The 25,489-nt window shown below is 42.7% G+C and overlaps 1 protein-coding gene across 5 annotated transcripts in view; it reads right to left on the bottom strand.

Annotated features, from left to right (window-relative positions):
- Positions 1-25,205, bottom strand: part of KTN1 (kinectin 1) — a 48,962-nt gene extending 23,757 nt beyond the window's left edge. For 4 of the 5 annotated variants that reach the window (XM_088539111.1, XM_088539117.1, XM_088539123.1 and 1 more), the window contains exons 1-21: positions 24,656-25,205; positions 22,949-23,086; positions 20,614-20,781; positions 18,272-18,402; positions 16,508-16,624; positions 13,923-14,063; positions 12,176-12,282; positions 10,835-10,967; positions 9,722-9,809; positions 9,255-9,421; positions 8,783-8,851; positions 8,073-8,110; positions 7,403-7,493; positions 7,048-7,116; positions 6,326-6,363; positions 6,115-6,205; positions 3,635-3,703; positions 2,456-2,490; positions 2,242-2,332; positions 1,266-1,334; positions 48-85 (exon numbers count right to left, since the gene is read on the bottom strand). In XM_088539111.1, coding sequence (XP_088395237.1) covers positions 48-85; positions 1,266-1,334; positions 2,242-2,332; positions 2,456-2,490; positions 3,635-3,703; positions 6,115-6,205; positions 6,326-6,363; positions 7,048-7,116; positions 7,403-7,493; positions 8,073-8,110; positions 8,783-8,851; positions 9,255-9,421; positions 9,722-9,809; positions 10,835-10,967; positions 12,176-12,282; positions 13,923-14,063; positions 16,508-16,624; positions 18,272-18,402; positions 20,614-20,781; positions 22,949-23,086; positions 24,656-25,178 — 2,411 coding nt within the window. In that variant the 5' untranslated portion in view covers positions 25,179-25,205. The remainder of the gene's footprint in view (positions 1-47; positions 86-1,265; positions 1,335-2,241; positions 2,333-2,455; positions 2,491-3,634; positions 3,704-6,114; positions 6,206-6,325; positions 6,364-7,047; positions 7,117-7,402; positions 7,494-8,072; positions 8,111-8,782; positions 8,852-9,254; positions 9,422-9,721; positions 9,810-10,834; positions 10,968-12,175; positions 12,283-13,922; positions 14,064-16,507; positions 16,625-18,271; positions 18,403-20,613; positions 20,782-22,948; positions 23,087-24,655) is intronic. The other variant, XM_088539130.1, reaches the window with a different exon arrangement.
- Between the last annotated feature and the right edge of the window lie 284 nt (positions 25,206-25,489).

Below are 25,489 nucleotides of genomic sequence, written 5' to 3'. Positions count from 1 at the left end.
AGGCAGAAGTAACAACAATTTGAAATTAAATTGCTGCAGTAACTTACACTTTCTGGAGTTCTTCCACCAGTGATTGGAAAGAAACCTGCACAAAAGAAATCTTTAACTTAGAAAACAGGAGAGAGCAATACAAGGTGTTTACAAGTGTAAAGGGCAAGGAATAGCATTCAGGTTCTTTAGTAATGGGCAAAGACTATGTAGCAGCCCCAAAATTTTACCTATCTGGCAGTTTATATAAAACTAGTTGGTCTCTTTCCTGGCAAACCAATAGCACCAAGTCTGCAGCAAACTCCAAGAAAACAACGCAAAATCCGTATCATCTTCACCAGGAGAGGCTGAGCCTCAAGGCCAGCATTCAATCAGCTTTAGCACATAACGGGCTTGAAAGGGTTAATGTACAAGCACTGTCAGAAGTTTCAAGCAGACCATTACAAGCAAGGGCCAAACTGCAATTCCAGGTTTCTGAAAGAGAAACCATTCTGCAGGTCAGAGTACACTTACTCATTCAGGGGCAAGCAGACAGTCGAGTCACAGCCTTAGGGGCTATTTGCTTAATTTCTGAGAAAAAGGTGAATTGAAGTTCTTGAGTTGTGAACCAGCTGACAACCAGCTGACTGCTTTTTTTGTTACCCCTCTTTGAATAGACTATAAAAGATACTCTGATGGGCATTGTACACTTCTCCACTTCACAGTCATTCTAAGAATATTTATTTATACAGGTTCTCCTCTACCATAGGTGATTTTTCTAGCAAATAAGTGCTCTCTTGAGCTGTCCAAGCAGAGCTGCGTGTCACAGAAGTCATTTTTCAATAGACAAAGAGTGCACGTCAAACAATACTACTATGGTAGTGTCACTGCAAACAGAGACATAAATAAAAAGGGGGCCAAATCACGGCTGCACGGATGCGAGTTAACTTCAGAAAGTTCAAAGATGCAGAGAAAGCTGATGGTGCATCAGCCTGAGCACCAGCCATGCTTGTTATCTTTGCAAAAAGGCAGCTCTCAGCCATTTCAGTGTGTGGCAGACTGAAATCAACCCAGAATCTCAGCCAAACTGGAACCTTTAGATCCACCTCATTTGAGAGTTTTGATAAGAAAGCATCTGACAGAACAGCAGCTTCCAGACCAATGCTGGAAGAAAACAGGATGCTTTGCCAACAGGCTTCAAAGACATCCTCACCTTTTTCCCTTGACTTTTGCAACAGCAGCAAAATTCTTTTAGATGTAGTTTAGGTGTAATAAAAGTTTTAGATGAAAAGTACTACCTGCTCTGATTGCTGAATTTGCAGACTTTGAAGTTCTTTTCTCAAGGATGAATTTTCCGTTAGCAAGGCCTTTGAAAACAGACAGACAGATAATGAAACACTCATTTATGGGCATAAGGAAAGAAGTGTTAAGCTTGATGGAAAAACTCACTTCCCTTAGAACAAGTAAAATCTGAAAGCCCAGAATATAAATGCCTTCGCCAGTTGAAGCCAAATTACTCAACAGAAGAGTTGTAATGGAAGAGCTCTGAATATCCCTGTGGACATGACAAAGTGGACTTGAATCTGTAGGTAGCTGAAGTGCAGAGAAGCATCAGAGTGATGTGCTCACATCTGTGGCTCTCTAGTATCCAGGCTGCTGCATCTCCTGGCATTTTGCTAACATGCAGCTTTTCCCCACCTTGCACATGGGGACAGTAGGTAGAGAGCACTCTGCCTTGGCCATGTCCGGTTCAATGGGACACACACACTCACAAAACTCAGATGAAAGTAGGTAGGAATTTTTGTCACTAGTTTTCCAGATTTCTCATTACTGACTTCAAACAAAGCAAGAGGAAAAAACATCCACATTAGTCCATGCTATCATCTGTGTAGGGTTCAGTTAACCTTCCAAACCACCAACCAAGCAGAAAGATTCAAAATCTTCACACTGCCAAGTTATCACACAACCACCTTTTCTAATGAGAGGTTTGTTCCAAATTAGAGCAGACATTCTGCAGATATATTAGGTTTTGTTCCAGGATAAACAAGATAAAGATCCTATAATATCTTCTCAAGAATAAGCAGAGAGAAGCACTCTTCACCATTAACACTTATACTCAAGTCAATGTTACTGTTTTAAATATTGTGCCTAGGACATGACTCTTTCTATGCAAAAGGAATAGTCTCAGATTGCACTACAGACACGCAAAGATACACTTTGCACAAGAGCATTTAGTCTCTGTTTCCCCATAAAAAATAACGCAAGAGATTTTACCTTCAGCTCCTCCTCTTTATTAGCCACCTGTATGAGTCCTGCCTCAAGCAGCTCTTCAACCGTTTTGATTTTATCATCCTTCTCTCTCATACTGAGGAATCAAAGGCACAAATAACACAGAACAGAGTTAATCTTTGAAGGCTATAAACAGTAGCCTTGCTACCAGAATCAGGTTTCTTGTTTTAGCCCCTGAATTAGACGAAAAACTTCTTACCTTCTTTCCATTTGCTCTAACACGTCTTTGTTCGCCTATTAAAAATATATATAGGTTGATCATTAATTGAATCAATACTGGATTGGGATTTCAAAAACAGGAAGGTCTAGGCAACATCATCTTGCCCAGAACCTCAGTTACTTAACTACACTAATCCAGAAGGAAAAATTGAATAGGGAAAAAGTAATGTCTCTAATCTGGATCTTGGGAAAACACAAAACCCTCAGGAAAGGTGCAGATCCAGCCCAAATGCCTTTATGATTTTGGACTGACAGACTTCAGGAGTCGCTGTGGGACACAGGATCTCCATGAACCTCATCAGTGGTAAGAATGCCAAGCGCTAGGCAGCATCTAACTCCCTAGCAGCCAGCTCAAGAATTGGAAAACCTGCCTTCTCTGAGCATTTGCTATTGCAGACAGGATGCCAGACATGCCAGGCCCAGGGGAATAAGGCTGTAAATCTGGTTATCCACCAGAAGGGAATCGGTCCAGGCAGGGAGCTGCTCACCAGCAGCTACCAGCACAAGACCAAAAAATAATTTCCTGTCCAGCAAGGTTTTTTGTTTGTTTCTTCATTTGTCCTTTTTTCCCTCCCTCTCCTCTCCAGTGTTGCAGGAATTTTTCTCATTCTACAGCAGTATGAAGTCAGGGATGTTCAAAGTTGTTCCAGCCAATGCTTGCAAGGGAGACTGGGCAAAGTGGCCCAGCACAGCTCGGAACCTGAACATCCTGTGTGAGCACCAGCTAGATTCACTGCAGCAAGTGGCCACAGGGAAAAACATGGAACAGGAGAAAAAACATATAGTAAATATTCTTCCCAGTTCAAGCATATCTTCTTTGGCTCCCATTGTTGCTACCCACCTGCCAGTTTTGAGAACAAAACATTTCATAATTTGTTTGAACAGCCCTGACCTGGTCTGAAAGGCACCATGACTGCCCAAATCAGACCTTCTGTGGAGGAGAAACTGACCTAAAATGCAACGAGATCTACACACCAGATTTTCAAGCAGCTCATCTAGGGTTGCCTTAAGCAAATATATATATATATATATACACATACATATATATACACACACACACACACACTTAAAAAAACCAAAGGACATGGGGAGATGAAGGAGAAAAACCCCCACCCCACCATAAGATGCTGTATCGGATCTCAGTAAACAGTGGCTGTACCTGCTCAGACAGGACAGACTGCAGCTTCTGAACTTCAGTTTGCAAACTTCGGTTTTGATCCTTGAGAACCTGGAAGAAGTTTAAGCATAGTATCAGTTCAGAATTGCACATCCCAATTACAGCATTTTCCATAAAGGCAACCAGGTAATTAAACAGCAGGGAATTGTTACAGTGAACAGAAGCTGCAAGACTAGAGACAGTCCCTTCTCCTCCCATTTTTTTTTCCAGGATTAATACCTTGTCCTTATGTTCCCTGGGCCACTCACCTGCTACCATCCTCATTCCCCAGCTGAGGATCAGATAGTACCAAAAGGAAAATACAAGTGAAAGGGTTTGGTACGTGCAGGGTTGCTGCTCCAGGGAACACGGCGCTGCCTTTGCTGTTAGCCCAGTTGGCATCAAACAGCTACCGCTGCTCCGTGGCAGCGGTTATGGCTGCAGAAGGGGCTAGGATGCCGGTGGGAAAAAGCGGCCTCCACTACACAAAATTCCTGGAGAGGACGTGCCATTAAACACTAACAGCTCAACGCTCAGACCAGGAACATTCCTGGTGACTCTGGAGCAGCTGCTTGCAAAGCTCTTCTCAAGAAAGGAGATGCTCTGAACATAGGGGCTTAGCAGGATTGGCAATTGCAAGCTTCAAAACTTTTAGATCCTGTTAGACATACTTGATCACATCCTCATTTTGGAGAGGGAATGGAATTAGGGAAATTCCTCACTTTGCCCTTCTGGCAAATTAAGCTCCTTACATATATTTTGAATCTTCTAGCACTGTTTGCCATTTCACAAAAATCTTTTACAAGAGCTGCTTGATGCGTTATGAAAGTAAGAAGCAGAACATAAAATCTATGTTGCAGCCTCAGTGCCCAACACCACAAGCAGGAAGGGATAGAGAAGGAGAGGATTAAAGGAATCAGCTTGTTTTGAATCTGTTTTGTTCCTTCTTTCAAATGTATGGAAAGAAAGAAATGATTTCTCAGGCAGAAGCTTTCAGCACTGAGCTGGACTGGCTTGTGTTTGGGATCAAAGACAGGAGGAGGAAGGGACTAGATGTGCTCACAACATTCAAGCTGCGAGTCCGCAACAAATTCCCACAGCATCGCTGTGAGGATCCGTGTTCAGATCCCTGTTCACTTCCCACAAACCTGCAGGATTGTCTCCACCTGATTTGGGGTCATTACTGAGTTGATTTCAGCATTTAACCACCCACAGAAGCTCAGAGGTCTCTTCCCAGGTAACAGCTACTACAGAGACTACAGATTATTCCTCCTAAATTTTATTATTATTATTTTTAGACACTTTGCCTGCCAGTTTAGCAAACTCCACCTTGAAAACCCTGCAGTTCTTGAGCTGCTGGCCTGTTCAAGGTACTGAAGTGTACCACCAATAAAGGAACACCTTTTCCTGCTCCCCTTTCCAGATCATCCATACACATTGCCCTGCACATGCCTCATGGAAGGTGTAGCCAAGAGCTTCTCTGTGAAAACCAAACATTTAGAGTTCCACATTGATTCCCCAGTTAATGGCTGGTTAAAGAATAGGAAGTAACCTTCCTTCTTATCTTCTATAACAGCATAGGGGAAACTAAAGTGCCTTGCAAGGGACCTCATAAAAGCTTTTTGGAAGCACAACTACAACACACAAAACCAAGTTTCTCATTTGTTTGCTAACACTTTAAAATAGCTTTAGGAAACCCCTGAGCAATATTTTTTCTAAAAATAAAAACCATGATGGCACTGCCCTGGCAGGTACCCACCTGCTACCTGCCCTGTTCCTCACTAGCAAACCTACATGTTTGACACTAAGGAGTCTAGACGTAGTGATCTTTCATCAGAACCATCACCAAAGTAGTTTTACTTAGCATGGGCTTTGAAGGAGTTGAGACAGCAAAAGCAGCTTTCTCAGGAAGCAGGTCCCCATTTCTAACTGCTAATGCCTCAGGTGACAGAGCAGAAGGAGGGACGTGTCACTCTGAGCATGCCATGTGGAAACAAGCACCAGCTCTGCTGCGCAGACCCAAGCATCAGAGCTAGAAGCTTCAGCAATTTAGCTGCTGCCTTATGAGTGCCGATTTGGAAGAGGTCAGGAGCAAAATAAGCATTTTATTCCTATCTTGACAAAATAAAAAGAGTGAGACCTGGCAGCACGATAAGCCAAACAACAGCAGCTCACATCAAGGCCTTGGAAGTCACATTACAAGGAAGAACGCAGGAAAACTATAATAGCTTTTACTGAACCACCTCCTCCTCCAGATTCCAGGTCTCATTACGTTTGACTTGTGTTATCACGTTCAGCTGCTCCTACTCCTGTGACATCCCACATGGCTTTTGCCTTGTAAATAGAACACTGAAACATAACTTTATATCTGAAAGCCAGTCCTATTTCAAAAATCCCCATTCAATTGTATGAATTGTTTCACAACCTCAGAAGTCTAGAAAGCTTACTGCAAATAAGCACAAGGATAGCCACCCACATCTTACCTTAAATTCTTCTTTTGTGTTTGAAATCTGAGCAAGTTCTTCTCGAAGCTGCTCTTCAAGAGTTCTTATTTTATCATCTTTCATGTGAATGCTGAGAAAGCAGAGCAGTTAAACACACATTCTCCTCCAAGCCTTACAACAAGCATTAATTCAAAAGAACATTAGCAGACAGACAGAAGTTGTTTATGAAATGCCAAAGCTATTTATTTACCTTTTCTGCATCCTTTCTAGCTCATGTGCAGCAGCAGCCTAGATATAAAGAGGATTAACATAGACTTAGGATGCATCATGTGATTCAATCAACCCTTCATTCCACAATATTAAAAAACTAGAACAAGTCATTTGGTCTCTCAGCACATGACTCATCAGCAAGAGCTAAAGGGGTAAGCCTGTCTTTACACACTTAAAACCCCAGTATACAGCAGCCAAGCAACTAAAAGTAAGAAGGGGGTTTGTAAAGATGCATTTGACAACCAGGAGCATCTCTGAATACAGCATTTCTGTGACATGCTGGCCACACAGCTCTAACAGAGGAACTGTTTTTTTGTTTGTTTGTTTTTACAAAAATATGTTTGTGTCTAAGGGTTTTTTTGAGGGATGGCTATGACCTCTGTATTCAGTCACAGTTGTGTTTGCTCCTGTGAAGCATCCTGCACTTTGCATGCTTGCAAATCTAAACAAATCTGTATCAGAACAGGACCCCAAACATGCAATTTGCTTCTGTTTCTTACTGGCTATCCAAGTCACTGATTTAGCTGGTGAGGAAGGCAAGAAATAGGCCTCAGGACAACTACAAACTCTGTGGAATCAGTTGCCTGGCTCTGCAACTTCACTACTCTACAGGTTTAAGCTCAGCTGACTGAAAGCAATGGATCTGTCCTTGATGGGGGGAGATCAACGAAATCTTTAATGAATCGATCATCATCTTTTTACCTGCTCATTTGTTAAAGCCTGTAACTTCTGCACTTCTGATTTCAGGGATAAGTTCATATTCTGCAAGACCTGAAGAAAAAAGAAATACTTGTATTTTACAGAGTCAGTATTTCAAGCAAGTCCATTCTTCAGTGGGAAGAATTCCAGGTCACTGTTGTAAAGAGTCTAGCATTAATAGCAAGGAAAAGCCTCAAACTTTCCCATCCCCAGCACCAAGCACAGGTCTTGCTTGCAAGAATCAAATCAACAGACTTATAGCCATAGGGACTGGTTCTGGGGGCAAAGAGAGCAGCCTTGCAGGGTTCATTTTACAATGTGTATCTGGTGCCCCTGTATCAGCAGGCTTTGATTATACCTTGAGATCCTCCTCCTTGCTGGTTAAACTGGCATGCTCATTGCTTAATGAGTCCTCCATCTGCTTTATCTGTTTGTCCTTTTCTGCAATCCTGTACAAATAATAAAAAGATGATTAGCAATACTAAAAGGTCGTGTATAAACTCTACATGTGAAGCACCAGGCTAAACATTAAATGCATGCCAATCCTCAAATCCAACTCACTACTTGCACACCTATTGACAGTACTCTTTGGGTCCAAAAGACTTCCCATCCATTTTAAATGCTCTTTGCTTGTCAAGAATGAATGGGATGTTCTCTGAAACACTACTCCATCTCCCAGAGGGAAAAAGCCTCCTGGCACAGTGATACAGCCCGCAATACTAACATTCCCATGGCCATGCACATTCCTGCACACTGCACTCATCTCTGCATACAGACAAGAGTGAACAAGAGAGGAGACTTTCTGTGCCACTAAAGCTGCACACAGACTCCAAACTCAGAGCCAGGCAAGGAAGAGAAACCCACAGGAAGCAGCTTGACAGTCCCTGCAAGGATCTCATAACAGAGTTAAACACATTGGCAATAGCATTTCCTTCACAAGTCCCTTCCGTAGGCGACGGTCAGGGAAGGTGGTTTGCACCTGGAGGCCAGAAACACTTTCTCTAATACAAGGGGAAATGAATGCTCACACTTTGTGCAGTTCTTCTGCCAGGACTGAAGCTGAGGTCTGCAGAAGGAAAAAAATAAATAAGTTGCTGAAAGTAAAGCAAGAATCCTCTTCTACAGTGAGCCCAGAAGAGCATTTGTAAGATTTGTCTAAAGTCATTTTAAACTGTTACAGGTGAATTCCAAGCCTTTCCTGGCTAAGGAACATTGAAAATACAAGCACACACTGCTGCCCCTTCCCCTTCAGTGTAATCTCAGTGTAATCTCTTCTTCAGTGAAGAGAAAGATGAACCATCTTATTGGCCATTTTGCTTCCCACCAAATTCAAGCAAGCAATGGGGTTCACCAGCAGCAGGCTCCACTGGACAAAATGCTTCATTATGCAGACTTTTTACAGCATCACCACCAGAATGAACTTTATAAAGCTTTATAAAGAAGCTACCGTGAGACAGAGCTTCTCAACCCCAACATGGAAGAGAAATGTGTTACAGGGTGATTCACAGGAGAGCTAACAAAAAGGCTAAAAGAACCACATGTGGCAGACTACCCACACATGCAAAGCGATGGGAAATAAACATTTAAGACACTGTAGGTTACCCTTTGCTTAAAAACAAAAAGCGAGTTAACACCACAGGAATACATAGATGGATTTCCCCTTCTCCCTGCATAAGAAGAAACAGTCGATATGTAGAAGACTACAACAGGAAGGGTAGAGCCTGGGAACACGCTGTACCTGGGCTGCCATTTGCGAATGAAACTTCTGCAGCTGAGTGTTCAAGGCATCGTTCTGCTCTATCAGCTCCTTGGGAAAAGGGCACAAAGAAAGGCAGGCTGAAATCTGCAGCTGGACAATATTCACTAGTACAACCTCTTAGACAGGATTAAGTTAGTAAGTACAACTTAGCAGTTCCTGTCAAACATTTTGTGAAGACATTGCTTTTCTCCCCACTATGATCAACCAATCTGAGTGCTGGGCACATTTTCCTAAGTTGTGCAGACTATTTCAAAGGTCCAAGATCACCCAGGACCTCCTTGCACAGCATCTCATTTCATAAACTGCCAGACGATAGACTGGCACAGTTTTCTTGCTCCTTATTCACCTGCAAAGCTTTTTTAGAGCAGCATTTCAAGATAATACTGGGTCTCTGTAGGCACAAGTGAGAAGAAGGAAAAAGAACCCAAAACTTAAGACACTTGAGCATTACCTGCACCTGCATCTGCATAGAGTCCTCTGCACTTGCTCTCTTTTGCTCAGCCTCCATTAACTGCAATATCCTCTGCTCCAGCTGCTGCTTTGACACCATGGTATCAGTAAGTTTACTGTGCAAGCTCTGGATTTCATTGTCTTTGGCCACAAGCTTATTCTGCACATCTGTAGCAGAAATGTCAGGGTTTTAATTCAGAAACATTTGAACTTGGGTGGAATAACTTTTACTCTAAACAGAGAAGCTGATTAGAAGCTTGTTCTAGCAAGCTGAGGTTCTGCTCTCATTCTCAGCATTCAAAATACTTTATATAACATCACATTGTTTCCTCAGGGTGCTGAAGCAGCACCAACTTCACCTGAGATTGAAGTCACTTACTCAGTAATACATATTTTTTTTAAAATATGAAAGGGAAAAGACAGATCACTGCAGTTGCATTATTACAGTATTTCACATGTTATACATGCCTTGTTGTGCTGCCTCCTGTTCTGCTGTTCTTTTCCTGAGATAAGCCTGGATTTCTTCCCATCTTCTCTCCGCTTCCTGCTGCTGGACCTTCATATCGAAAACAGTTGATGAAAAGGAGTCCAACTTTTAATTTATTAAAAAGCATCTCTTCCATGCTATTCCCAAAACATATGGCAATGAAGTAAAAGTATTCATTGTTTCCATTAGAGCACATTAGAGACACCAAACGCCCTGTAATCTCTTCCTACTATTCCTCCAGCAATTTAGCCTATTAATTTAGAAGGTAAATTGTGAACAGGACTTCATTGTAGGCTCTTGGCAGGCCAGTTTCTGTTAATATGAAAATTTTTTAGAAATGCAGTTTTTTTTTTTTCTCCTGACAAGTTCCAAATTAAAACTAGAAGCCAGACTAGCCATATATCATATAAATCTGCAATTAGTAAAAAGTGTCTCAGCCCTAGATAGCAACTCTCCATCTGCAATTGCTTGGGTAGGGAGAACTTCTGAAAACCAGAATTTAGTTACAAACAAACAGGGGAAGAAAAGAGGGGGGGGGGGGGGGAAGTAATGAGCTCTGGATTGGCATCCTCATCTGAAAACAGTTTTTCTTTTGAAATATATTGAATACAGGAACACTTTTCTTTCATAGAGAAAAAGAGAGATGCATCTAGAAGTCTCTGGTTTTTTGTTTGTTTGTTTGTTTTCCTTAATTCTAAAGTACCTGAAGAACATGTATTTTGAAGAAAGAGGGTTATACAAGGACAACACCGTTCAGGTAAGTTACTGCAAAATATCAAACCCAGCTAGAACTGTGTGCTCACAAAAAAAGTTCAAATCATCAGTTAAGCCTCTGAAAAGGTATTTTTCTGGAACAATTAGCTTTACTACATAGGGAATTTGTAGTTACTGAAAATACAAACTATTGAATCAGAAGTATTGAATCCCATAGGCTGAGAACAGCAACTACCTGAAAATGGGTATTTGTGCAAATAGAAGAAACAGAATTAGTGGCCGGGGAAACAGCTAAAGGGATTCACGTCTCACACCCAGTTCTGCCCAGCACAAAGCTTGGCTTAGAACCAGCCTCAAGAGACTGAGGACACAGAAGTCACCTTCAGCTGAGCAACCGCCTGCTCCGCGTTCTTCTTCTGGAGCTCCTCTTGCTGCAGTTTGCTGGTCTTTTCTCCCAGCTCATTCACCAACCTCGCATAATCCTGGCGCAGTTTGTTCAGCTCAGCCGACTGCCTAGAAATAAAGGTTTTCACAGCTTCAGTTATGATTGCTCAAGTATAACAAGAAGAGTAAGAAGGAATAACAGCTACTCAATGGCAACACCAAATCCTAAATCTGCAGCTAGAGGTCCGTAGTGCTTTGTTCACACTGTCTTCTCCTAGGAAAGGGAGGAAGGTCTGGCCACCACCACTGCACAGCAGCTACTCCCCAAGTCAGAACCACAGGCCAGCAAGAAGCCACAAGCAGCATTTCCATACACGGGTTTGTAAGTTAAGGGCATATGCTGGGCAAGCCTTACATAAAAATAAAGAGATTTGGCAGAAGGAAAGGTTTTGCATTCAAATTCACATCCCACTCCTTTTCCTAGTAAGGATTATCAATCCGTTGTTTACTCAGGACTCGATTCCTCCTTGACTACTAACTACAAGAGCTTCTTTGGCCTCCATGTTACCACCTAGATTTGACTCATGTATATGATGTGCTCTACAACTTAGGGAGAGAAGACACATTTGTATAGGAATTGGAAGACACTGGTTAAAAAACAGACACACAATAAATAGTTTAACTGCTATCTTTAGTTCACCTAAATGAAAGATTTGTTTTACCCCCAAGACAACTGTTTAACATCAGGGCACTCCGTTCCTACAAATAGGGAAGTCTTTAAAACGAAGGTATCCGTACCCTGTTCCAGGCTGCTATGTCAGGCTGCTCCTGCAGACACACAAGTAGCTGTGAGCAGAGGCACCATCTCCACCTGGAAGCACAGCCAGAAGATACCTGTGCCCTTTTCAAGTCCTGCAGGATTTTGTGACACTAGTGTCCAACATTGAGTCCTAAGTTTAGAGCTGTTGGCTTCCCAGGAGGCTGCTACCTGCCCTCCTCCTAAAGTCACAAGTGGAAGGGGACGTAGGCTGTGAAAAACCACCAACTTTGGCTGAGCACTTCTACACTTTGTGACACCTTCAGCATCCACTCTCGGGGAGCAGGGGGGGACCTTTGCTAAGAGGCCCTGAGCAGTTCTGCAAGCTTTGGCTCAAAGCAAATGCAGACACACACCTCCCGAGCCGAGAGCTACAGCCCTAGGATAACTCCAAATGCAGAGACAGCCAAAGGATATGAAAATAGAAGGAGCAGAAGCCAGAACAACTCTTTGGGGAAAGTTTCACACACACACACACACACACACACACACACACAGTTCCAATTAGCTGCTAACATACTTGCTTTCCATTTGATTGGTAGAGGTACTGACAGCATCTCTCAGGATACCATTCTCCTGCTTCAGGTGGCTTATTTCAGCCTCCATCTGCTCACGAAGCTGCTGGAACTGATGGAGGAAAAAAAAAATCCCAGAAAAGATTAAACTAGCAAAAAAGCAGAAGTTCTGGATGGATGGATGATGGATGGATGGATGGATGATATCACAAAAGTTTAAGTAACGAACACTGAGCTGGATTTCTGGGGACAGCTTCACCTCCCTCCACAACACACCTACTTCCCAATTAAAGTGCATAATTCGGGCTGCCTTGCTTGAATCCTTGTTGGCTTCCTTCTACCCCAGCGTATCAAGCTGTGTATGAAGGCAACAGGTTTTTTAAATAGTACAAAAATATTACTTAAGATATTGATTACTCTCAACTGTATAACTTTAAGTAGTCACCAATAACTGTTACCAATACATTTTCTAGCTTCCAGTGAAAAAGCTAGTCCACCAGAACTACTAGAAGTTTAAAAGCCTTCAAACAAAGAGTTTACCACCACCACCACCACCACACAGATTACAGGCTGTGAACTCATCTAATGTGCTGCAGTCAGGACTGTGAATGAGATCCTTGACCTGACACCATCCCTAAGCCCTCGTTTCATCAAGTGACTGACTCCATGAGAATTTTGTATATAGAAAGGGCAAACAAATGCTTGCCTCATAACCACTAGTGCCTAGGGCAACCACGTGCAGTTCAGCACCAAAATACATAACAAGTTTTTTTTTTTTTTAATGTTTTGTTTTAATTCTGAGAGAAAAGGGGACACAAGCCCCGTGTAACTGGAAGGTTGAGCTTCAGACCCCCTGCAATGCTGTAACACATCAGCAGGCGGAGCAGAACCAGAGCAAAAAGTCACCCATTCCTGCCCAAATCTGCTTCAGCTGTAGGACCCCCTTCCTGATGCAGTTAAACGTGCAAACAGGTCAGTGTCTGCTCTGGAGAGTGTAGTTCTGCTCCAAACCCACAGAAACGGTCCTTGCTGAAGTGCCAGGACACAGTACAAGATACAGCTTGGAAGTTCACATTCTAGGTTTGATGCAGAGACATCTATCTAGGTAAAGAGACTAGAAATCAAATCTAAGCACTGGTCAGTTGCTATAAGAGAAGACTCTTTTGGTAGAAAACTAGAAGCTAAACTTTTGAATGTGATTAAAGTAAAACTTTCTGGAGGTCTCTCCAATATAATGTGACGTAGGGAGAACAATAAGGGTCTAAAAGGCTTCAAGTGTCTGCCCTTCATATATTTTCAAGGTGCTTCTCTATTCAATGATCTTTCTTGCCTCACAACTATACTGCCTAATGAGACTTTGTACCAATATTTCAAATCAGATTTAGCTACTGATACATAATCATTAGTATTACTGTCTTTCTCTAATTGAGTATTTCAATTAGATTTTACATTTTAATTGTATAACATTTCAGTAGAAGACCTTGAAAGGAAAATAACTACTTCAGAGCAGGTTGCCTAACATTCAGACTGAGCCACATTCCTCTGTGAAAAGACCTGACCACCCTTTTATGCTAGGAAATTGCCACAGAGTTTCCAATCTTCATGCATATGCATCAAGCTCCCTGCATACCTCAAGGTTTGGGATAACAGGAAAAGCCAATTACCACAGAAACAGAACACAAACGTCGCTCCCTTTGCTAAAGTGGATGTTGCCCTGCATTTCAACTCCAATAATTTGGTAAAGTGTTTTACCTTCATCTTCATCTGCTGAGATTCTTGGTAGCTAACATGTATTTTACTCTGAAAAGTGCCATGCTCCTTTTCTAGCGTGTTGATACGTTCTCTCATTTTTGCAGTAAGCAAGCTGTTTCTCTCCTTTTCTGCAACCAGCTCCTTGGAAATTAAATGAAAAACAGAAAGAAAAGTCATCTACCACTCCCTTCTAATGGTCACATTGCTTTGGGATTAATAAAAAATGTATCTGCCAAATTAAACAGCGATCTTTTGTTGTCTCATTTTTACTGGGTTTGGCCAACTTAGAGAAAATCTTAACAACTAAAACAACAGATATATTACACAAGGCAGATTTTAGATTTTCCTCCCAGATGTGGCAAAACGCAAGAACTCAGGTAAAGGACTTTGACAGGATTACAGAGCATTTTAGAGCAAATATCACTTCACAGGGGTTGCAAAGTCAAAGTCAAGAATGGTTTTGCAGTACGAGCCAATAGCCAAACCAAGAGAAACCTTGAATCCCACTAGTAAGGTACCATCATATAGCTTTCAAATGAAAATAAACATTTCTATGTGGATGAATCATTTATTAGCCAGTAACTCAACCCAGACACTTGAGAAGTGCACAGAGCAGCTCCTCTGCAATATAAATGCATTTGCTGCAGGAGGCAAAAACTAAGTGCAGGTTTCAGTGAGCTCCTATCGCAGGGTGAGATATTTGGACCAGATGAGCTCCAGGTGCCTCCAGTTCCTCAGCACTGGCTCCTCATATTGCCAGAGGTTTCTCTAGAAGAGATTCAAAATCACCTACACTAGGAATCAGCCTCTCTGACAGCACAAGGAGTCTTGACAGATAATTTAAGTGCTCTAAATTAGTAGCCTGAACACCTTCCATCTCTTGATAGTTAATTATAGCTTTTTTTTCCCCTCACTTTTTAATTAAATAAAAGCTATTCTCTCTTTTTAGATGCAACTTATTACCTCCAGGAGGCTGTTCCCTCCAGAATGAGATAAGTGACATGAGTTCCCAAGCCCTTGCTCACAGAGCCCTTTAGGAACTTAAGTCACACTCAAAGTGCTAAGTCGCTTCTGAAAATAGAGCATGAAGAGTTTGACACAAAACCTTCTCAAAGTTAATATCATTATACATGCACCTTAGTAGCTGCAAGAAGAGCAAGGGCACTAGGATACCTTGTCTTTAATCCCCTGCCAGTTCTACCTCACCTAACCCGTGCGGGCAGAGCCAGCGCTCCAGGTGAGATTAACTTTCACTTAGCTGTGTTTGCCCAAACACTTCACAGGTCAGGCACCTCTTGCTCCCATCTGTCCTCTCTGGTTGTCACCTGTAGCAATATCTTTCTATGAACATCTCTGCACTTTTCCCTTCCCTAATATTCCTCCATATCTTTTAAGAATGTCTTCAGAGAAACACATTAGTTACAAAATCAGTTTTTATCAGTCCTTGCTTGCTTGATCCTGATGATTTAGTACTACAGCGACTGAGCTTTTACCTATTTTCTCCCAGCTTTCAGGAACACTTTTAATGCTCTTTTCTCTTCCTTTCCTCAACTCAAACTGCAAAAGTCTCAAGATGATCCTGCTCCTCCTTGCCTCTGCAAGCATCACTGTGCCGTCTAATGCCACTAAATCCACTTGCTCCACACCCTTCAAATGTTCCCTTTGCCTTTTCAGCACCACATACCCTCCTTTCATTACGCAGACCCCAGCCAGGCTTTTTCCTCCTTCTCTCCAAATGACCTGAGTCTCTTTTCCATGCAGCTTGTGCTGACTACCCCAAGTCTCTCAACTCCACCTGCAAGGGCCCTACCCGCGCAGTGCCAGTAGCTCCCACAACTCACCTCCTCCTCATCTGCCAAGGTGCCCAATTCCAGGCTCTCCTCGCTAACCCCCAGCTTCCTGACCCCCATTTGTCCTAAAACACAACCATTCTGCCACTGGCTTTCCCAAAACATAAGCAAAAACACTGCAATAGCTCCATAATCATGTCTTCTACAGAAATCACTTTCCTCTGAAATCTTCACCAAAAAAAGGAAAAAGAAAAATCAAGTTTCATAAACTAGTCTTGACAATGACACATCAACATCCCTTTAAGTCCAAATCTAGCAGTGACGCAGCTCAAGGGACTAAAGCAGGCAATCTAAGCTTTCCATAGCTTTCTTCAAGAAGAAAAATGTTGATTTTCATGCCACAAAGCACACAAGGATGTGAAAGCAAAGCTAGCACATGCAGCAAATTAGAATTGGGACTCAGAAGAGACACTTAATATTTGCATCCACAAAGCCATGCTATATTCACTGTTTGTTTTTTAAACATGCTATGCTTTGGTAAGCTTTTAAAATGCAAAAAATAATCTCAGCTTAAAAGCTTAAAAGTAAATGATCTGGAAAAACTACTGGGATGTAACTCTGCAAATAGCACTGGTGTCATTAAAAAAAAGAAAACAAAATACACAATGTCTGGGTAAGTCTTCAACCTAAAATGCCCCTTGTGATTCAGACTGGTCTCAGCAGGCCCTCATTGCCAGCTGTTATCGCTAAAGCCCTGGTCTCTACCCCTCTGTGTACAGATGTGTCTGTATTTACCTGGGTTAGCTGCTTGTACTGCTCCTTTGCAACAGCTGCCTCCTCCTTCACTGCAGCCAGCATCTTCTCTTTCTCTTGGAGCTGGTGGAGAGCTGCAGCCGACTCGGCCTTGCTAGCCTGCAGCCAGAGCACATGGAAATGGTCATGTCCCCTCAAAGTACTCCAAGAATGCACTAAGAGCAGCAGAGCAAACCTGAGAAGCTCATCCACACCCCCGCTTGCCCCCCTGATCCTTTGCCCACGTGGCATAAACACGGCACCACTGCTACCAGATTCTGCTAATGGATCTTGCAGGGGTGATTTCATTAGATGGAAATGCATTTTTAAGTGCTCTAAAACCAATTAGGGGAATAAATGAGCTCTTAAGGTGCATCCGCCTTCCAAGGTGGGCGGTTTGTTGGCACTGGGGAAAAGGGAGAACTGCCATTAAGAGGAATAAAGGGAAAGTTAGAGATATGCTGAATCACTAAGTAACTGAGATTAGAAGGGACCTCCAGGATCAGCTGGTCCAACCCACACTCAAAGCAGGCCCAGTCTGGATAACAACAGATTTGACCTCCTGAAATCCCTTGCCACAGAGAAAAGGGTGCTGATGTGGCACGTCCCTCTACCTGCTGATGCTCACTAGCACTTGCCAGAAGAGTTTTATTTAATTATACATGTAAGAGCAAGCAAATAGCTGTTATTCTGAATAAAACAGGCAATAGAACCGCACTACAACACCGTAGGTTTCCACATAAGCACTGAAACAGGGGCCCAGAGGGACTGTGAAGTCTCCATCCTTGTAGGTTTTCCAGACCCACCTGAGCAAAACTCTGAAAGCGACTTAGTCTGAACTCAGCACTGACTGTTTGAGCAGAAGACTGGGCTGCATTATGTCCCGAATCCCCTGAGTTATTACATTTTACACAACATGCTATTAACTGAATCAACATGTATTTTGTTCTGTATTTCCATTCTGGTACCATATCCACAGAAGAACAAAGTGCAAGATCTCAATGTGTGAGCAATAGATGTTTTAAGCACAAAGGGACCAATCACAAGAAAGACTTATAAAAGATAGAGGAGAATGCTGATCACCAATAAGTGCGAAATAAATAAATAAATAAAATAAAATCAAGCATTGAGGCAGGTTGTACAGAAGCATGCAGTTTCAACCCAAAAAGCTTTTTAAGGTCTTGAGCAACCTGGCCTGACCTCATAGCAGGTCCTGTTTGAGTAGGATGGTGGACAAGAGACCTCCCCAAGTCACCTTGTCATCCCATGACAAACATACAAGAAGGCCAAGGACCAGACTATATAGACTTACAAGACAGAAAGTCTTGCACGACCCAGAATTAGCTGGGAGAGTGCACGGAAGGTGTTTATTTTTTCTTCTTCTCCATTCCTACAAATAGTTAATCCTTTTTACACATTTGTGCAAGGCAGCTCCCAGGGAAGTCACCACATTGACTGTTGCTGGCTGCGTTACGTTATGTTGGCACAAGGGAAGGCCACATCTCATACCTTGCACTCCGTGGCTTCATCTACTCCTCCTGAGGGTGAAAAGCCATCAGTTTGTCTAACAACCCCTGGGATGACAGATGGCAGGACACAGATACCTGACAACTGCTCTTTGCACGTGAAGCAAGCACAAAACAGCTGGACGAAATCCTCCAAAGACATAAGGCAGAAACCGTAATGACACTTTGCTATAACTAATTTGACAGTGTCTCCTGCAATTTCTGCTTATTTAATGCTCTTTTCTCCTCCCTAATTACTCACCTTTTGTAAGACATCTTGAATTGCAGTGGACTTTTCCTTCAGCACCTCCACCACACAACGGGCCTCATCGTCAGTGAGGATCATATTCTTCATGGTCATTACAAAGTCTTTAAATTTGACTTCAGCATTTTCTGCAAAACAAAAGCGAGGATTTTCACACTGGAATGCACACAGAATTATTTATTTTGCCTCAAAACAGCATGTGATAGCGTATCATTATGTGTAGCATTTAATTTTAGTTTGAAATGCCAAGAATCAAGAGGTCATGAACATTCAGCAAAAACAACATAACCTAAGATTTAAAGTTGATAACAAACTGTCAGCTGACAATTTGGGGAAAAATAATCCTACCACTTTGTTTTTACAGTTGGTAACATTTATAATGTCACTAGAAATAAGACAAAGCACAACACAGACTTTTTTTTTTTTTTTTTTTTAGAAAAATGAATGTGAAAACACATTGGGAAGGAATCTTCAAGTTATGACTATAATTTTAACTGAGCTCCCAATTTAAAGGGAAGCCTGGCTCCATAAGCAATATGCAAATAACAAGGGAAAGAATTTAAAAAGTGACACACTGAAAATGATGATGTATGGAAATGAGAAAAATACTCCAGTCTAAGGCTGGAAATTAATAGCTGTCGAAAGAGTTTGAGTACACAAATTTATTAGGAAGATCCATCTTAATTGCAGACTCCATAAGTGTTTAAAAAGATGAAAGGCTAAACACAAATCAACTCAACTATTGTTCTTAGGGAGCAAATGCCTATTTAAAAAATGCACAGCTACACTTAGGCAAGTCATTAGGTGGCCCTCTAACTTAAGCAAATGGAAGCACAAGACTCTTGAGGCTCCTGTCACTTCTGTCAAATAAATACTCAAAACCGCACACAAAAATATGCCATGAGACTTTTAGAACAAGTTGAGTGTAACAGTGGTGCTTGATTCAGGTTAAAAAAAAGGTATCCTGAGGATCACAGAGCTTTCTCACCACACATACTCAGTGTGTCATGAAGACCAGGGCTCAAATCAAACCCGAATCTCTGCGGAATTTGCAAAACAAACACACAATTCAGAAGAAATGCTGGTGTTTTTAAATCCTTAAGAGCAACTACTCTGCACAAGAGCAAGCCACTGAATTACGGAGTCCAGGGAAGTGGGAGGGAGACACTGAGAAATTCCAGCACCATCTCCTAGTGCCAAATCCAAAGGGGTCTTGACCACAGACTTCGGCACCAACTTCGGCACTGACGCAGTTACCAGGAAAATTCCCAAATCCCACCAGCCCAGATTCCAGTTAGCTAGAAGCCAACAGGACCTTGGCATAGAACAACCTGCGCTTTGTGCTCCCTGAACTCGGCAAGAACTTTGCCCTTGCAACCAAGAGGCTTACAGTTAGGACAGGGAAAGATTTCTATATCGGGAGGGCAAATCCCAGCTGATAGAGAAGAATTAGGAGCTCATCTAGAAGGTTACAGCTTGCAAAGCAAATGAGAAGGGACGGGTGCACACGAGAGGCTTTGACCGCACGCAGCCATCCGAGCTCGATGCATAGGAAGGGCCTCAGGCAGGGGAACCCGGTCTAGGTACCATGCAGAGTTGCCAGGAAGCTTTCGAGTGTGCATTTAAAAATTAAAAAACAAGTCTAAAAGCCGTGCGTCCAAACAGGGCAGTGAGCAGCCAGGCAGACAATGTTTGCAAGTCAACGCTCTGCACTAGCCTGGAGGAAAAGATAAAATAAAGTAAAAACTAAAATAAATCACTGCTTCAGATGGTCACTTGGACTCCCCACCGCCACACCTGTGAGGGTCTCATGGCTTAGTAAGTCTGGCACACTTTTGTTGAAAACTTTTACAATTTTACAATTCTAGGCCTCCATATGAGAGTATGAAGGAAGCTGCCATTTCCTAACCAATTCCAACTGTGTTAAAAGGAATGTCAGAAGTTTTGGAGACCACCAGAGTCCTCATTCATAGGCAAGTGGCCTCGGGTACCTCTGTGCTGCATGCAGGTTTACATGGCAGCTGGTCTGCCCAGGGGGGCTTTGGGAGCTGCAACAGCAAAATTCTCTGCTTTGGAGCCCATCACTGTCCTTGATGCCTGAATTACCTACAATGAACCAGCCCCTGTGCGTCTGCATGGCCAACAATCACCCACTTGCTCACTGTGAGGACACAAAAGCTGATGGTCAGTATTAAATGGATTCAGAAAGAGCAAAGCCCTTTGAACTATGTCTGTGACAAGGGAGAAATGAGCACAGATAAGCAAGAATCATGTACTGCAGCCACAAATGTTTTTCCCAAATCAGAAATCCCAAGTGCTCTGTCTTGTCCATCCATTACCTTTATCAGTGTCATTCTTCAGTTTCTTGCTGCTGCTCTTCTGGATTCCCTCATTTATATTTTGCTTTGCTACTTCCACTGCTTCTCTCTTTTCCAAAGCACTGGCATCAGAATTATCCATCAAAGGAATATAAGTAGTTGGTTGAATAAGAGGTTCATCCACCAAAGCTGCAACAGAGAAGTCCAAGGGATGGATTAGAGTTATTTAATAATTAACCTGAGCATTTCAAAATGCTGCATAATACATCAGAGCTGGATTAAAACACTCTAACCTCAGTAGTTAGTTATTTATACTCATTTCTATTATACTTTGCAGCTTAATTCATTAAAGCTCTTCAGGTAAGTTCATTAAATGAAGGTCTCTAATGCACAGTAATTTAATAGCTTCAATTAAACTTACATTTTCAAAGCAGCCTTTTAGCATTTTAAAAAGAAACAGGGAAGAAACTTTACATTTTGACTTTCATTTCACTTTAATGAAAAGTTGCACGTAGCATCCACGAGGCTGGTTTACTTGCGGCTGCACATGAAGTAACTGCAGCATCTCTGAAGAACAAGTCAAGCCTCCTTTCACTGTTCTGCTCAATGCTGGTGCAGTGGTCAAGGCAGCAGTCAAGCTTGCTTCGTTAATGAAGATCTCACGTGCCAGAGCTGGCTTTAGGCATCATTAACATTCAGAGACACCCCCCGAGTACTCACTGCTCCTGGTCTCCATTCATGTCACACTGTATAAACCCTTGGTGAGAAGCAGCCCCTGCCCGAAGGGCTTTTCAGCTTGTGGGGCTGAGACAAAAGCACCGGAGGGAAGAGGAAGAGCACCAGGCCCGGGGGGAGATGCGGCCGGCAGCAGCGTGAGGAGAGGCAGCGCTGCCATCCGCTCGGAGCAACATGGGCCAGGTGGACCCTTGCTGGCACCTGGTAGACTCTCTCTTAAGTAGCTACACACAGTGCAGAAGTGCAGATAATTTTCCTCTAGCAGAAGTTTCCTGCAACGCCTCCATTTATCATGCCCACTTTTGTCCTTCCTCTCCTTAATGCCATCCCTACCTTCACTTTCTCCAGCTTTCCCAAAGCACATGCAGTAACACTGAGAGCCTTTAGTGGCATCAGTAGCATGTGGAACACCTGCAGCACTCGGCTAGTCCGGATGCCCACTACAGCTAGTTTTACTCTGTATTTTTAGACAAAGTGCCTTTAGAGCAAAGCAAATTTTATTCAAATAAACCATTAGCTGTTTCTGTGCAGCACTGACAGTGCAACTTCAGCACTGTAAAAACACTCGAGTTACCCACATACGAATAAGCCCATGGTGCACAAAACAGTCCCTCAAAAAGGGACACAGGAATATGCCCTTGTCAAAGGCCAGCGAGAGGTGCATCAGGGAAAGCATAAGAGTGCCCATAAGAGACAGTTACGTACTACCTTTCCCATTCCTGGATTTCTTTCTTGAAAGATTTGGGGTTTTTTTCTGTTGTTACAGCACACAGGAACCTTACGCACGACTTGGAACACCACTCTGCTCTGACCACAGCCCAAAGTTGACCCAGGCTCTCACGGCGTGACCATCAAACCATCAAAAGCCTAAAGGAAACAGCAACCGACCCTGCGTACACCAGGAGCCGTCCAGCGACTGCCAACGTCCTCCTAACTGTCCCAGCAAAGGAGAGTTTGGAGAGGCTTACAAGGTAGCCCCAGAGAGCTCTGCGGCGACGCTCTTCCCAAATGCTGGGGGACAAGAGCTGTCATTGTGGCAGGCAGAACCGCCGGGGCAGACTGAGCCAAGAGGAGATGAGAAACAACATCTTGGCAGGGAGCGAGGGATGACGAACAGTGAGGGCCTTGACGGTGAAGATGAGCAGTGTGTGTTGGGGCAACAGAGAGCGAACAAAAGGACAAAGAGAGAGGAACGTGGTCAAAGCAAGCGGCTGGGAAAGGGCAGCCTTGTTTTGAGCAGATGACTGCTATGCTTACAGACATGCCCCGCTCGGAGCATAAGCTGAACAGGCTCCAAATTGCTCTAAGTCATAACAACATTATGCCTTGATTCAAGCAAGGATGTTTGGAGGCCAAGACTCGGAAAGGTTTACAAGGTCGTCCTACATTCACAGGTGCAAGAGTTTCATAAAACAAAGAACAACATCTCAGGTGAATCAGTCTTTTAGAGAGTTGTTAAAACACCCCTCCTACCTGAAATTCCTGCATTTTCAAATTAAAAAGGTTTTCTTATATGAGTTTTTTTTCCCCCCACCAAAGAAAGAGAAAGTAAGGTAGAGGTAGCACAAAATTTTAATGGGGAGACTTGTCTGAATTCATGAATAGCTCTCAGGATTCTCACCGTTATCAACTTTCTGTTTCTTTGCTGAGACTTTCTTCTTTCCTGAGACATTTTCTTGCTTTATCTCTTGGTGGAGCAGCACTGGGTCTTGCTTTTTGGCAGGAGACGGAACAGAATCAGTCTTAGCATCTTGATCATCTGTAACAGAAAATTAAGACAATATGCTCTGCTGTATATTCTCATCATCACCTTTAGAGAATCCAGCGAATTTGTAATAATCGGTGAAAAGCCCTCCCAGAGGAAAACCATCTCATGTATATTAATCAGAACACAATGTTAAATATGTACATACACACGCAAACACATACACTTCCCATATTAGATGACAGCCCAAAGCAATAGAAAAGTTTAGCAGAGTCAAGCAGATCAAGGGCCACTACAGTTAGTGTTTTGACAGATGAGGAATTTTATGTGCAAGCAGAACGTGTAGCAGTGAAACTAATGATTTAACAAATCCAGTCCAGGTTTTTCTGCAGATTGGAGAGCATGGGTCACACATTAGTTTCTGATTTGCAGAAAGTATTTTCCCCCCATCATGAACACACTTCAAACAATTTACACAAATCCCCAATAGATACTGGGACTGCGAGAAGCAGAAAATACATGTTCCCCATTGGAGAACTGTTCTTTTTAAAAGTTATTGTTACTAGCCAGAGATTTTTCAATCTTTTGGGCTAGTATAAGCTATGTAATATTCTTGTCAGAGCTGGCCACACACAATACAGGGTTATGGTATCGGCTCCTGTAATCCAAGGATAAGAGTTAGTTGTGGCTGCCCTCAGAACAGGGTTTGCAGGCCACATTTTAACCACGCCACAGAGATTTTGAAGAGAACACCCACGATTTGGCACTTTTGATATTGGTGGGTGAGTCTTTCTCTCAAGAGAAAAAAAAATGCACCACATCAGGCAGCAGTGTCTTTTTCCTCACTCCTCCTAGCGATCCTATGTCTGCCCCTAAGAAATAAATACCCTGCTTTTATTTCAGAACATGCATCTTTCAAACACTTATCTCTCTGTCCTTATCTGGATGCTCCCTTCTGCTGAGGATATGATCAAAACAGCCAAATGACACTCCTACCATGATTGACCATCTCTTCAAGGTTGGATCAACCAGTTACAGTGACTCTATCAGTTCTTTTCGTATCACTTCTATTTGATTTTAAGAGTGCAGTAGGTGGGAACCAACTGTAAATACTTCTTCACACCAACTCCGCCACCAAACACCACTTTTTACATTAAACCTGCACTTAAATAGTAATTATTTTGCATGCTCTGGTGCTGGGTTTTCTAGATGTCTTTCTTTATCAGAGCAACCATTCTCATACGAGCTCCACTTTTTCAAGGATTGCCATCAGAACGCAAGCAATAAACAGTTAATGCCTTCTCTGAGGTAATCAAAATTTTGACAGCTTGAGAGCAAAGTAGACAAACCATACAGCAAAGCAGAGATAAGAGCTACTCTCTTTCCCTCAACAGCTTTTGGAAGGAGAAAGCAAGCACGGGAGGTGGAAAAAACAGAACAGTGCTGCCAGATGAAGACAAGAGAAAAAGCAAAAGCTCTGTAATTAAAAAGAAAAAGTTAGAAGTGAGCTTTGCCCATACAGCTCAGGTAGGACAGTTCTGAGAAAGAGACACTCTGTGGCCTTGCCAAAAGCAGAACACAGTTTTGGCGTTCTGTGCAAAAAGCGTATGCAACAGGAGATACCCATGCCATTTTTCTGCTTCTTCTGCCCAGGTTTCTTCTTAGATGCTGTTGATTCAGCTGGTGGAGTGGGCTGTTTTGTAACAGGGACTGGTTCTACTTTCTTGCCTGAAGACTTGGATCCTTCCGAATCCTTAGTTACATGATCATCTTGAACCGCCTTATGCTTCTTCTCCTTCTTCTTCCGCTCCCTAACACCGCTGGGCGCCTCGGCCGCGCTCAGGGGCGCCGGAACGACGTGTTCCTCATCCGTGCTCAGGGCATCAGAGAGTTTGAAGTCCCGAGGGGTACTTTCAGAATCAGATTCATGGATGTTCCCATTCTGAGCTTCTTTCTTCTTGTTCTTCTTCTTCTCCGTTTTCTTTTTATCGGTCTTGGCAGGCGGAAACTTTTGGTCCCTTTTCTGTTTCGCGAGGACTTCATCATACAGCGTTTCCTTCATGAAAAGCCAGAAGAAGAGGAAGATGACGGTAATCACCACGGAAGGGATGAGGATGATGAAGTAGGTAGACTCGTAAAACTCCATTGTGCTTTTCCTTAACTATGCTTTAAAAAAAAATACCTGTGAGGGGAAAAAAGAAAAAAAAAATTAGTCTTCTGACCAGGCTTTCAAGATTTCCCACACACACTTATAATAATAAACGAGACTTTGACATTACTGCTTTAGAGAAGCCTTAAAATAGCTTTAACGTAATTATTAACTAAATCCATCAGGCAACAACTTCTGCAGCCATTTACCATTTGCTTAGAAGTTGTACACCAGCATAGGAAGGACCTGTAGTTTTAAACATTGACAGTCTTGAAGGAGGCCAGTTTTCCTCCCTTTCCTTACTTTCC

This window comes from Tinamus guttatus, unplaced genomic scaffold, assembly GCF_059628265.1.
Source record: "Tinamus guttatus ecotype Peru unplaced genomic scaffold, ASM5962826v1 Tinamus_guttatus_pri_ptg000048l, whole genome shotgun sequence".
Taxonomy (NCBI): domain Eukaryota; kingdom Metazoa; phylum Chordata; class Aves; order Tinamiformes; family Tinamidae; genus Tinamus; species Tinamus guttatus.
Note: the sequence above shows the minus strand (reverse complement) of the source record. Positions and strands in the feature narration are given on the sequence as shown.